The 12,216-nt window shown below is 40.7% G+C and overlaps 3 protein-coding genes across 4 annotated transcripts; 2 read left to right on the top strand and 1 right to left on the bottom strand.

Annotated features, from left to right (window-relative positions):
- Positions 1-68: 68 nt before the first annotated feature.
- LOC130693353 (nuclear receptor subfamily 2 group E member 1-like) lies at positions 69-5,369 on the bottom strand. Its single transcript, XM_057516482.2, has 8 exons — positions 5,326-5,369; positions 2,971-3,110; positions 2,742-2,857; positions 1,279-1,620; positions 1,000-1,196; positions 798-891; positions 507-668; positions 69-434 (listed from the first exon to the last, which is right to left on the bottom strand). Exons 2-8 carry the CDS (start codon positions 3,102-3,104, stop codon positions 154-156), a joined length of 1,326 nt encoding a protein of 441 aa, XP_057372465.1. The 5' UTR covers positions 3,105-3,110; positions 5,326-5,369; the 3' UTR covers positions 69-153.
- A 1,125-nt stretch (positions 5,370-6,494) lies between these two features.
- LOC130693344 (low-density lipoprotein receptor-related protein 8-like) lies at positions 6,495-9,328 on the top strand. Its single transcript, XM_057516473.2, has 6 exons — positions 6,495-6,639; positions 6,702-6,812; positions 6,958-7,095; positions 7,155-8,822; positions 8,890-9,004; positions 9,069-9,328. The coding sequence occupies exons 1-6, from the start codon at positions 6,579-6,581 to the stop codon at positions 9,271-9,273; spliced, it is 2,298 nt and encodes a 765-aa protein (XP_057372456.1). The 5' UTR covers positions 6,495-6,578; the 3' UTR covers positions 9,274-9,328.
- Positions 9,329-9,724: 396 nt separating this feature from the next.
- LOC130693196 (uncharacterized) lies at positions 9,725-12,187 on the top strand. 2 transcript variants are annotated; one of them, XM_059494535.1, is made up of 4 exons: positions 9,725-9,945; positions 10,034-10,137; positions 10,503-10,648; positions 12,053-12,187. In XM_059494535.1, the coding sequence occupies exons 1-4, from the start codon at positions 9,800-9,802 to the stop codon at positions 12,083-12,085; spliced, it is 429 nt and encodes a 142-aa protein (XP_059350518.1). In that variant the 5' UTR covers positions 9,725-9,799; the 3' UTR covers positions 12,086-12,187. The 2 variants fall into 2 exon arrangements, with proteins under 2 accessions (XP_059350518.1, XP_057372301.1); XM_057516318.2 differs by lacking the exon at positions 12,053-12,187 and adding an exon at positions 10,744-10,912 and having other exon boundaries at positions 9,726-9,945.
- Positions 12,188-12,216: the final 29 nt, after the last annotated feature.

Here is a 12,216-nt window from a genome sequence, read left to right as displayed (position 1 = left end):
TGATTCTGGTATGACTAGAGCAATCTAAAATTAGATTTCAAAATCAAGAATTTGATGAACAACTCCTATATATTTAGATTCGACAGTGATTAATGAGCCTACTACTGCAATTGGGACAAAACAAAAACACACACATGTAGCTCGCATAAAGCATTACAGGGTACAGTCTGCTAATAGGCGAGAGATGGGTGTTTCGCCAATTAATTTGCGAAAGAAGAGATCGACAACGTTGGCGCTTTGGACGGCCTTGACAGCTGGCAGGAGCAACAGCAATTTGCCAAAACGACCGACGGCAGAGGGACGATGATTTCGCACCATGTTGGACACGTCGTGCGAATGCTGAACGCTCGACGACGAGCAATACTCGTGCAGCATGACTTGCGTTTGATCTTGCAAAATCTCGATCGTCAAACTGTCGCGTAGTCCTACAGTTTCTGACGAAGAGCAAAAGGTGAAAATTTAATGATTCATTTCCTTTTTTAAAGTTAGTTGAAAAAATCAAATACCAGGTTTAAAAAGAATCAGGGCCTTTAAACAGGCGAATTCAGTGTGATCCAGCCGTAACAGATGAATGCGTCCAATCACTTGGTGCAAATGTCGCAGATCTTCGAGTAGAAGCTCGTGACGCTCGTTCGTCATTTCCGGACAACTCCTCACCGTATTGACTGCTGAAATTTATCAAAATGGCAATGTAATACAAGTAAGCCGGGTACCACATGTCCAACCAGCGACTCGGTTCCTGATCACACTCAAGGACATCGTTTGAAATGTTTAGCTGCTTGACTACAGTTCATTACCTTCTTCAAGGTTGAGTCCCCATTGAGCTACCGTTAAAATGAACAGTTCACACCAGGCTTCCTCTAGCAAAAGACATTGGTCCCGGTAAGACAGCTATTTAAAAAAAAAAAAAATATGTGCATCTCATTTTAAAATTGTTTTGAAAAATAAAAAAAAATTCATGTGCTCAAATGTTTAGAAAAAAAAAAAATCGAACATTACATGAGAAAAGGAGGGGATGGATCGTGCCCATCGAACTGCCAGGAAGAGTAGACGGGAAGCAGCTTCATTAACGTCATCGTTATTAGCATCTCGAGTTGTCAGGTAATACTGTGACGTGTTCAACTGATTGACTGGGTCTGTTGCCACGGCAACCGGTGACGTCCTTGTAGCAATGGACGTCTTATAACTAGCAGCCGCTACACTTACAAATTGAACAATTCAAATTTTCGCGCCACATTTGTTTTATTTGATATATTTCAATTTTTAAAAAAATCTTACGCAAATCGCTCCGTTTGTAAACCGATTGTTCTTCAGCCGCTGAACTGCTGACTTCATCTTCTTTGACTCGATTGGTAAGAGGCTGACCATCGGACGCCAGAGGTAGCGGTGGAGGCGCCAGGAAGTTCAGTGCGAAATGGCTCGGGACGTGGTGTAGGCCGAGAACTGGACGCCAAGGAAATGCCAAATTTCCAGCATAGAACGGATAGGCAGCGTTTAGCGATGTTAACGGTGGCGGATGGTTTAACGACATCATCGGCGTGACGTGCGTTTGTATCGTGTCGGTCTCTGGCTGAAAGGATCTCTTGAGGGCGCCACGGGGAGCTCGTTCGTGTTGAACGGCTGTTTGTTTTTAAAGAAAAAAAGAGCGAAAAAGAATCAATGATTTTGGGCCAACAGATGAACATTTGGTCTGATATCAGTGGATATAGGGACATGAAGCCACCGCGTTCACATGCGTGAAAACTGACAGGTGACCACGCCAACTCTTGACGAGGAAAAAAAAAAAAAAAAAACCTTTCAAACTCTTAGGGGATCACTTACATTAGGGCGGTGAGGGGGAATGCGTTAATGGAGTCTTTCAATATTGTCACAAGCATCAAGCGATTCTTGTGGTTTTGGCACTTGCCTTCATATTTCACTCAATCGTGTTTGCTCGCAAAGCTAACCGTCAATAAAAAAACGATGTTGATTCAGCGTATACTCAAAACGATCCGTTGAGAAAATATGCACCATTGAAAAATTGCTTAAAACTCAATCGAATTTATATTCTTATGTGAGGGTCAAAGACTTAAGTGGGTTACATGTCGACATCCGCGAAAAGAAATTCAAATTCAAATTCAAGAAAATACGATTCAATTCGTAAATTCGTGATTCGAACACGTTTGTTTACGTTTCATCGGGTGTCTGATTATGATTTAAACCCTTTGATTATTCAATAAATCGATCGATTTGCCAGATAGCCTGCGAAACTGCATTACAATTAGATCGACGGAAAGAATCGCAAAAACGTAGATATTTGCATCGACATGCGATCACGCAATACAACTAGGAGATCACGTGATTCATACGAGGCAGCCAATGGAAATCTCTTGATACTGGGAAAGGATCTTTGGGGTGTGGTGCGCCAGGACAGGGTTTCCCGTGCGCGGGTCTTTAGCTATACAGACGCGTAAGAACTGTTTTTATTATTCCCGAACGTGCGAATCGCACCATTGGCTCACTCTGTAGCTCCTCCTACCGAGCTTTTCCCTCGCATTCCCGATTCTCATATCAGCAAAACTGAAATCTATTACTTATTTATATTAAAATATGTTGACTTAATTAAATAAATTACACGCACGCAAATCCGCGTCGACATTTTAAGTGTTACGGGCGCCCATAATTACGAAGCCTTTTTTTTTTTCTTATACACATGGAAAACAAAAGTGTATTGCTTGATGGCATAGAAATAAATGGCTTACCATCTCGTTTCATTTTGACTTCGAGGCAGCGGCGAAAGCGGCACGCCTGGCACTGATTGCGACGGCTAACATCGACGACACATTGGTTCGATTCTTTGCACAGGTAGTCCAAATTCCTTTTCGTTCAAACAATGTAATGGAGAATCAATGGCTAATTTTTTTAATCCGATTGGAATTTAAGTTTCTAAATTAAATTAGAAAAAAAAATGTATGAATCGATTCAAATTACCTGCGAATGCTTCGCTTGAAGAAGCCTCTGCATCCGTCGCACGAAGACACGCCGTAATGTCGTCCCGATGCTTTATCCCCACACACAAGACAGAGAGCTTCCATTTTATTGCGAGGGCCCATCATCCGATCCATTCCCAACTGTGTTAAAAGAACGAGCGTATGAACAAACGAATCATGGCCACACAAACAGGTAACATCAATTCACGAACGCCTATAAGATCGTGAACATTTTAGAAAATAATTTTGAGATTATTACTGAACCCGGCATACATTTCTGATATTATGGTGGAAGCAAGGACAGGTATCTACCCCATAAGCAATTCATTATGGAGGTGCTTGTGATCGGTAAAAGGAAAACGCCTCTGTTCGAGTCGATCGCAACAAACAAATGACGAGGAAAAGGGCACCGTTGAATAGTTAATGAATGACCGACAGAGTGGCTCACTACTTTGCAATGTGTAGTGCCCATCATTAAGTTGTCATTTCGCTCACCAAAAATTGTATTGTTATCGTGATCAAACACAAATTAAAACGCCGAGTTTACACATTACACGAAGGAATGATTGTAACAGGATTTGGCGTTGACTAAGGAACTGAAAATGTGCCATCATATCAGTTTATGTGTTACACTGTTATGTACTTATGTACGCACACGTTGTCGTATAATCCAGCTGTTACGAGCCACAATGACAACGTCAATTTCTTATCGATACGCCTCACGTTCTTACGGCCATTACGAAACATAATCTGCGTGAGACAACAAAGCTGACGTATGATCACATTCTCTCATTTGAATTCGTGATTCTCATCAAACTGCGACTAGTCGAATCCATTAAAGACTACATCGAACACGCACCGCAAAAAAAAAGATGGCTGATACAATGCGTATTGTGTCACAGCGTTCTATCCCATATATATTCGATGACCTCTTATTTGTTTATTACGAAGCGCTTGGCTTGATATTCTTGATGGTCCTCGAACACACACACAAAAAAAAAGGGGTTCTGTCAGCAACAGTCCCCCTGTTCACCCCGCTTTTTCCAGCGCCCTGCCCTTTACACAGTTCAGACTCAATGGCTTTCATCCAACCTTCCCTACCATCAACTACTTCAATAGTGTCAATGTTTTCTTTTTTATCGCACAAAGTTGTGAAAATAATTTTTCACTCTATGGCCCTTTCACACAAGCTTTTTAAAAATATTTTGTATCAATTTAATTGATGGTTTTTGTAGACTGATGTTTGTGTAACCCCATGCAGATCATGTATATTGAAATCAAAATTCACTTTCTTCAAACAAACAAAAAAAAAATGCAACCCCATCGCGTTTTTTTTCTTATGTATTTAACTTGGAAGTGGAGCTCATATAAAAACAGACGTCTATTGACGCGCTAGATGTTGGAATACCGACATCGACATGTGGTCCGTTCTCAAGCTCATCAGGCCGTATTGCACAGTAGACAACGGTGAGTCTATTATTTATTTTATAGGCCATCAGTCAATCTGCCTATCATTAATCGTGTGCCGTATACAACGTGATGGGCTGCCGTACAAGAGGACACGTTGAGAATTACGCTATAATTAGGGCATAGACCCGCCTGAACAGGAAATAAGAACATCTAAAAAAAAAAAGAGCCGAGAGACTGTCGTCATATTATCCATCGAGTTAAAGCTCGTTGCGCAGGCATCCATTCGATTGCTAGAGTCAACACCGTCTGGGAACTACCAAGTGTTCACGAGCTTTCTGACGCCCTGATGGTGGCGACGATCAGCAAGACCCAGGGATGAGAGATAAGGCTTTTATAGAAAATAAATAGGGGAAAAAAAAATAGTTGGGCTGCCGAACTTTTTTTTTTGCCTATAGACAACGTGAGTCGCCATGGCAACCTAAGCCGAGTTCATGAGAATAGTCCACCTGTCTTTGTTTGTCGGGCATTTTTGTGTGTTGTCTAACCTAATCATTAACCTTTGTCCATTTAAGGTCAGGCTCTTTATTCATGGTCTACTTCAAAAGAATGTTGATGCGCTTTGGCGGTGAAATTGAAAGCAAATTTTTCTTCCTAACTTAACACCGTTAAATAAAATTTTTTTTTAACTATTAGTAAAACCCCGTGTTTTATGTTTACTTTCCTATCTTCTACGTCCTATTCTGCAATCGGTAATAGATTTCAATTTCATCGACTATTGTTATTGAAAAATAGCCATTACTTTTAATGTTTTGCTTATGACGTTAACATTAGTCGATGGGCAATTCAAGGGGAAAATTCTTTAAGAAAATTCAGTAGAGGCACCATTAAATTTGAATAACGTACCATTTTTTGAAATCAAGGTTTTAAATAAATTGCGGTGACTTACCCTCTTAATCGAGAATGATGTTCGGAAGCGTTCTGATGAAAGCGGTGGGCACACACAAAGTGGAGCCGAATGAACATTCATATGTTTATATATGGGACGCATGTGTGCAATAAGTGGGGGGGGGGGGGAGGGAGGGGGAGGGCTTCGATTGACGATCACATGATATCTTTATAAAGGATCTGTGGTCTCTTTGTCACGGAATATTGGATCATAAGGCTCCGTCCTGACAGATCGTTTCACACCCAACGGTATACTCGCTCGGGTTAACGTTAACTCGAAAAAGTTAACAAATAATTTACTTGTTAATGTAACAGCATTTATTTTTACTGCCTTTGATGAATAGATAGACTAATATTTTTGAAGGAAAAAGATATTCGCAGAGGTTTATATTTTAATCGTTTCGTTGATCGGAGTGACGCTACAAAATAGAATTCTCAGCCATTTTCAGGTTTGGCACGTCTAAATAAATTAAGTTGAAATTTACGTCAAAGGATTTTAAACTTTAAAAAGAGCGATATCTCAAAAACGAACCACCTAAGGCATTACAGAACGCATTTGGAAACAGAGGAAAGGGAAAGGTAAGAAAATACGTATCAGGTATAGAAAACACCCCTTCCTTTTTTTCTTTTTTCATGCCCTTTTTTCCCCCCACAGATATTTGACTTAAGTTAGAAAAACCCTGATTGTCCCTCTACGTGACGTAATTTATTTTCACAGTTTTACATTTGTTCCTTTGAATTTAACTTTCTGAATTTCAAAAATCGGATTTCGGTACTAGTTGAAAATGTGTTTATTTTGCTGTGATTCAACGTTAGGCAATTCGTTAAAACTAAAATCATCATTTGCATGTACGGACTCGTTAAGCCTGAAGGGAAATTAAAATAGATCTTGATTTAGAAAAGTTCGTTGACCTTTTTTTTTCTCTAAGCAAGTTCGAACTTGCTTTTGGCCAATTAGAGGGCGGGTTTGAAAAAGGTAATAGGTGAGGTTGGAATACCAAACGAAAAAACGAGATCAGTTGTGCACGAGTCGGCGGACAATCTGTACGTAAATTTCATGTTAGAAGAGCTTCGAAAATTTTGTTTGTCATAGACTATACGACGTCGTTGAGATTAAAGCTTCACTGTTCTAGCTTATTATTTTTTTAAGGAAACATTTCTTAAATTTGCTTATTTCATTTAACGTAGTATAAAATACTACGAGTTTGGCTACGTTAGAGTTTTTATTAATGCCAATCCGAAGGCGATTGTGAAATGAAGTTCATTTGTTTGTGGCTCGTATTATTCGTGCAGTTGTCAGAGTTTCTGACGACAGGTATGTTTGTTATTTAAGTTGCTGTTTTCTTATGATTTTACATTTTAGAATTTGTTTTGAAGGATGCTATGAAAGTGAATTTCGTTGCGAATCTAGTGACGCATGTATCGAATCTCAGCAGCGTTGTGATTCTGTGAAGGACTGCGAGGATGGATCTGACGAATCAGACTGTGGTAAGTTTTCAAATTTTTTTAATTCATTTAAAATCATGTTACAAAAACCTCTCCACTCTAATCATTATTTTGAATGCCGATCATTTCCTCAAATTTACACTTTGGATGATAACAAAATTTCCGTTAAATTTTTCTTTATTTTTAGAAACTGCATTTACCCTGCTGATCATCACTGATCAGCAAAACGAGTTTCAATGCGACAATGGCGACCGCATTTCGCTGCATCGCGTGTGCGACGGTACCCCTCACTGTGCAGATGGCACGGATGAAGGAGGCAATTGTGGTAAGCACATTTCTTTCGTTTGATATGCAAATATTTGATTTTCTCCTCTTTCTTTGTAGAAACTTCATGTGAGCATAATGGCCCTTGCCAGCACACTTGCCTTTCAGGACCAAACGAACCCATTTGTGAATGCGAGCCGGGCTACGACTCGTTAAACGATGGCCGAAATTGCATCGACATTGACGAATGCAAAACTCATTTTTCTTGCTCACAATTCTGCAACAACACGGATGGTGATTATGACTGTCTATGCATACCGGGATACTTCCTGGATCAGGACAAACACACCTGTAGAACGATTAACGGCCGTCCACTAATGATAGCAGCAAGTGCGCATCAAATCGCAATGTTGATTAATGACAACATGAATTCCAGCTATCGCCAATTCGAGTGGCACGACCCCGTCAAAGGCGTTGCATTTCACGATAAGTTGTCCACACTCTACTGGATCACCAATGCAGGTGTCATACGAAGTAACAGTTTAGGTCAAGCTCTCGTCTATAAGTTTACCAGCATGGAACCCACTGGCTTAGCTTTAGAATCCATTACGGGTAACCTCTACGTTAGCGCTTCTTTAGAACTAAATGGAGGGGCTCAGCAAGAACGTTCCATCATCAAAGTCGTGTCTCATTCGCTGGAATCGGATGTCAACATCGTTAATACGCTAACGAAGATTACGGATCTTGCCATCGACAGCGTTCGTGGCATCTTGTTTTGGTCGGATACATATGGATCATCTACTGGCCGAATCATTCGTTCAACTCTTGATGGCAAATCGACGCGCGAGCTGCGCGATACCCAAATCATTTTCCCAGTTGCTCTTGCATTGGATCCCATTACATCACGCATCTACTGGGCAGATAGCAGACAACAATCCATATTGAGCTGCACGTACAACGGAGAAGATCAATATAAGCATGTCGGTACAAATGACAAGCCTTTGTCAGTTACATTCTTCGAGAATCGCCTATCTTGGACCGTGTTGCATCAAGACATCATCTACAGTCGACAGGTGGCAGGTGAACCGATGGAAAAGGCTCTTCAATTACCGGAAACTAAAGCTGTGGAACACTTGTTTACTACCCATTCCATACTGGAACCGGAATATCCGAATCCATGCGCATCGTCTCCGTGCGGCAATGGCTTGTGTGTATTGAAGAATTTTTCGAGATTCTCTTGTTTCTGTCCAGGTGATGAAAGTGTAATATCCATTGCACCCTTTCGGTGTAGTAGCCGTTGTCCGCGTGATTTTTTCCATTGCCATCCTAATTCGGAGTGCTTGCCACGGAGCCTTGTGTGTATCAACGATGCAAACTGTGACAGTCTGTCAGACCGAAAACTCTGCGAGAAACTGAAGGACAGTTTGCAATCAGGGGGGTCTGTCTTGACGGATTCTCTTACTAGGGGAATATTGCATTCACTGTCAGTCATCTCGCTGCTCCAGTCAAACGGAACTGATCGATGGATTCAAGACATTACGAGAAATGAAAACAACAGCCTTCCATATTTAGAGACAAGGATCATTTCTGGACCATCTCCGAGCAATCAATCCAGAAGGAAAGTGGTTTATTCGCGGCAAATTGAAATCCGTGACGAAGTTTATGTTCCAGACGAGTCCGGTGCTGATCAAGGAACGATTCAAGCCATCGAATCGGCACTACAGGCTATACTGGGCGGACCTGTTTACGTTCGAAGCTGTTTGTTCACGAAGAAAGGTCACTACATCGGTAAGCTGTTTAGCTTTAAATGAATGTCCAATCGACCTGTTTCAATTCATTTTTGTCTGTCTTGTAGATCTGGCTACTATGTTTGATCGGCAGGGTAATCCTGTTCCGATAAACCAGGTGTGGGACGCGCGCAATCAAACGCGTTTCGTAGAAGACATTGAAGTTTCTGATGGAAGTCAAATGTAAGTTTGATTGGAAGCTATTTTAAATATTTTCGTGTTTACCAGTTGAGAATGTTGTTTGCAGGATTTTATGGAAAATTTTCCGGCCGCAGGCATACACAGCCGAGAGTAAATTGAGGGCTGTCGATCAAATGGAGTTGCGAACTCTACAAAAAATGGGATATCTTCTGATAGATGTCGATCTTGCAAGTTGGAATAGCTTAACAGAATCGGATAGGATTACTTTTTTGAAAACGAAGTTGAGTTTTTGCGTTGTTGGCCTTCATTAATTTGCGGAAAGAGACCATATTCCGGGAATTCTAGTACAATTGTTTATTAAATAAACCTCGTTAATCTAATGTTAGGAGGAACTATTTAAACGCTGCCTTGACAGACTCGCAAGTTTTATTAGACATTTGTATGCTTTTATTTGATTCGAGGAGGAAAACGATATCATTTAGACGCCATCTTTGTAGCGATAAATGTGCGGAATTTGGAAATTCCTTGAATAATTATTAGAAACTAAGCTTTAGGTTTAGTCATTTCCCGTCTATGTATAACCAAATCGGATATGTCCTGTCACCAGAATGACGCCTGATGCAGAACTTTAGTTAAACTCAACCTTGGTAGTGCGTCATTGCGGTGCGCAAAAAAAAAACAAGCCATTAATATCCTTCCTCTGCGGTAATCCATCCGTCAGAAGCTTTGGCACTATATAACCAATGCTCTTCTACGCAGTTTTCAGTTTCAGTTGATGAGTTCTCATCGAAATTCACGAAATTTTGAAGCTGGTAAAGATACTTGAAGTTGTTTAAAATGTCCAGTCAAAGCTACCCAGCACAGCTGAATCCTTTTGTCGAGGACGCAACATCGAAAAAAGACAATCGAAGGAGCTGGAACCCTCGTAAAATGTTTCTCTCTCGTCATAAACGCACATCGTCATACGCCACTGCGCAAATAACGTAACTATTTAATTATAATGCTCATTCTGAAAATTTTTGTTTTAAAACATTTGGTTTTGAACTAATAAAATTTATTTGGTTCCATTAGCACAGATGAGAACGTCGAGCGGGAGCTGATCCCGCCTACCGATGAGCAAGTTCCGCAAAGTCACGGCGTTCACCGTAAGATGTCTCGGGACACAACACCCACCGGTAAATACAAAATCGCCACGCAGTAACGTGATTTACTTGAATAAAACTTTAAACAAACTAAACTGATGAATAGCAAAAGAGAGAGCTGGATGTTACAGTTGATCTGTCACCACTAACCTACTATTGATTATAGGGTAACAATAGAAACGAATAGGGTTGTGGATCACGGCATCAATTATTGCGGTGGCTTTTCAAAGACGTGCCATTCAACTGAGTATTTAAGAAAGCTCTTTCCTTACAAAAAAAAAATAAATAGGGAAAATCATGAATATTTGCATTCGAAACTTTGCCATCTTCCTACACTAGTTGTGCACTTTCCAAGACATGAAAACACCTTTTTTTCAAATTGATATTGTTTCTTATAGAGTCCAAGTGCCGCACCAATGACTCGACATTGCATAGGAAGAAACGACGTGCACCACTGCCGCCATTGAGTCCCGTCACGTTGGAGTCTTCCTCTTCTACCGATACTAAGTCGATCACGGATCTCAGTTTCTGCGATACAATTGAGGTAATCACCTAGATTCCAAGTTCGAATGTCGTTTTTTTTTCTTCCAACGAGGCTAAAGTCCATTCAATTATTCATTTCAATTGATGATGTTCTAGTTGGAAACTGTTGTCACCATCACGACAATAACGGCTACCGTCGATGAGCAGAACGAGGTCGATCAATTGCCATTGCTCTTCTGCGATTTAAATGATGAGTCATGAAAAATGTTCTGACGAAAAGAGAACTAACACAAAAGCCTATTCACCTTCTTGTACATTTTGTCAAAGCCGTTCGCATTTTTGTTTTTTTATTCAGTTGTATATCTCAGAGTTTTTTTGCGATTTCTGGGAGAACGTGAATGCATTCCTATTGCATTGTGACAATTGACATTTTTGTGTTTATTCAAAGCTGCGTCCACTCTCCTTTCGTTGATCTACATCTAACTGCACTAGAAACCAAATTTCGTGTATTTATTATAATTTTCACGAAAGCTTTCTAAAGAAATAAAGTTGGATCGGCCTACGTAATTATTTCTTTTCGTTTTTGTGAATACAAAAGTGACTAGAAAATGGTGTCACGAACTCATCAATTTCTATAGCTGATGGCTTTGCCTGGTGACCCATTGAAAATCAATGGAATACCTCACACAGAATCATTATCCAGTTCACTGAAGAAAACCGGCAATTTTCAGCTGAATCACCTGCATTTATACATGCCGTTTCGTCGTGCCTGAACGCCACGTCACGAAACAAGCTGACGCTCGTTAACCGCCGCATAATTACCGTTGTCGTGGCTTTCACCGTCACCTTCGTAACAGTCAACGCATTTTACACTGCACGGATTCCAATCGTAGACACTTCCGTACAACCAGCGAAAACTATCCGCTCATTGGCGATGCACAGAATCCTTAACGAAGCCTACTCAATCAGCAGATGTTCAAGTGGTTGAACGTTCAATCAACCTCAAACAGGTAGGTTTTTTGTAACGTAATTGTTGGTGCACCAAAAAAAGGGTACGCTCTCTCTCTAACGCTGTGAAGGCAAAAAAAAAAGCTAATGCATTCAACCATACGCGTACGCGCCCAAGCAACGCAATGATGAATAATAAAAACAAGCCTCTCTCAAAATCGGGTCGTTCGCCAGTGAAAATGAAGAAGAACAACCGGGCAAGTAGATCACGCAGTTGATTGTATGCCGGTACGGAAAATGAGAAGAAAGAAAAAAACAAAACAAAAAAGACTTTCTGTTAATGTGCCAGTGTAATGATTATATAGGCTATACTAATCTCGACATGGATGTGATGATCTACTGCGGTTGCAGGAGCTGCTGGGAGATGATGTGGGCCGGAAGAGACTGGGTAAGCAACCTTAAATATAACAACGACATCTGTTGCAAACGCCTGCTTTTCTTGTCTTCCTATATCTAGGGTGCTGGTTTCGTCCGATTCACACGTGGCTAGGACGTCTTATTCGTCCCGAATCGTTGCAGAATTAAGACTAATATATCAACCAAACGAAATGAATCGAATTTCTCCCAGTGCTGAGTACCCCGACTTTCACACGCGCAAATCTCACGAACTACACGTACGTG

The sequence above is a fragment of the Daphnia carinata genome, chromosome 3 (assembly GCF_022539665.2).
Source record: "Daphnia carinata strain CSIRO-1 chromosome 3, CSIRO_AGI_Dcar_HiC_V3, whole genome shotgun sequence".
NCBI lineage: Eukaryota > Metazoa > Arthropoda > Branchiopoda > Diplostraca > Daphniidae > Daphnia > Daphnia carinata.
This window is presented reverse-complemented; position numbering and strand designations above follow the sequence as displayed.

Excerpts from the sequence above, each read along its gene's own strand:
- LOC130693344 (XM_057516473.2), top strand. The coding sequence starts at position 6,579 with ATGAAGTTCATTTGTTTGTGGCTCGTATTATTCGTGCAGTTGTCAGAG. Across the intron at positions 6,640-6,701 it reads GTCAGAGTTTCTGACGACAG|GATGCTATGAAAGTGAATTT; the intron begins GTATGTTTGTTA and ends TTTGTTTTGAAG. Across the intron at positions 6,813-6,957 it reads ATCTGACGAATCAGACTGTG|AAACTGCATTTACCCTGCTG; the intron begins GTAAGTTTTCAA and ends CTTTATTTTTAG.
- LOC130693353 (XM_057516482.2), bottom strand. The coding sequence starts at position 3,104 with ATGGATCGGATGATGGGCCCTCGCAATAAAATGGAAGCTCTCTGTCTT. Across the intron at positions 1,197-1,278 it reads TTACAAACGGAGCGATTTGC|CGGCTGCTAGTTATAAGACG; the intron begins GTAAGATTTTTT and ends TTGTAAGTGTAG. Across the intron at positions 435-506 it reads CCTGATTCTTTTTAAACCTG|AAACTGTAGGACTACGCGAC; the intron begins GTATTTGATTTT and ends GCTCTTCGTCAG.
- LOC130693196 (XM_057516318.2), top strand. The coding sequence starts at position 9,800 with ATGTCCAGTCAAAGCTACCCAGCACAGCTGAATCCTTTTGTCGAGGAC. Across the intron at positions 9,946-10,033 it reads TACGCCACTGCGCAAATAAC|CACAGATGAGAACGTCGAGC; the intron begins GTAACTATTTAA and ends TGGTTCCATTAG. Across the intron at positions 10,138-10,502 it reads TCGGGACACAACACCCACCG|AGTCCAAGTGCCGCACCAAT; the intron begins GTAAATACAAAA and ends TGTTTCTTATAG.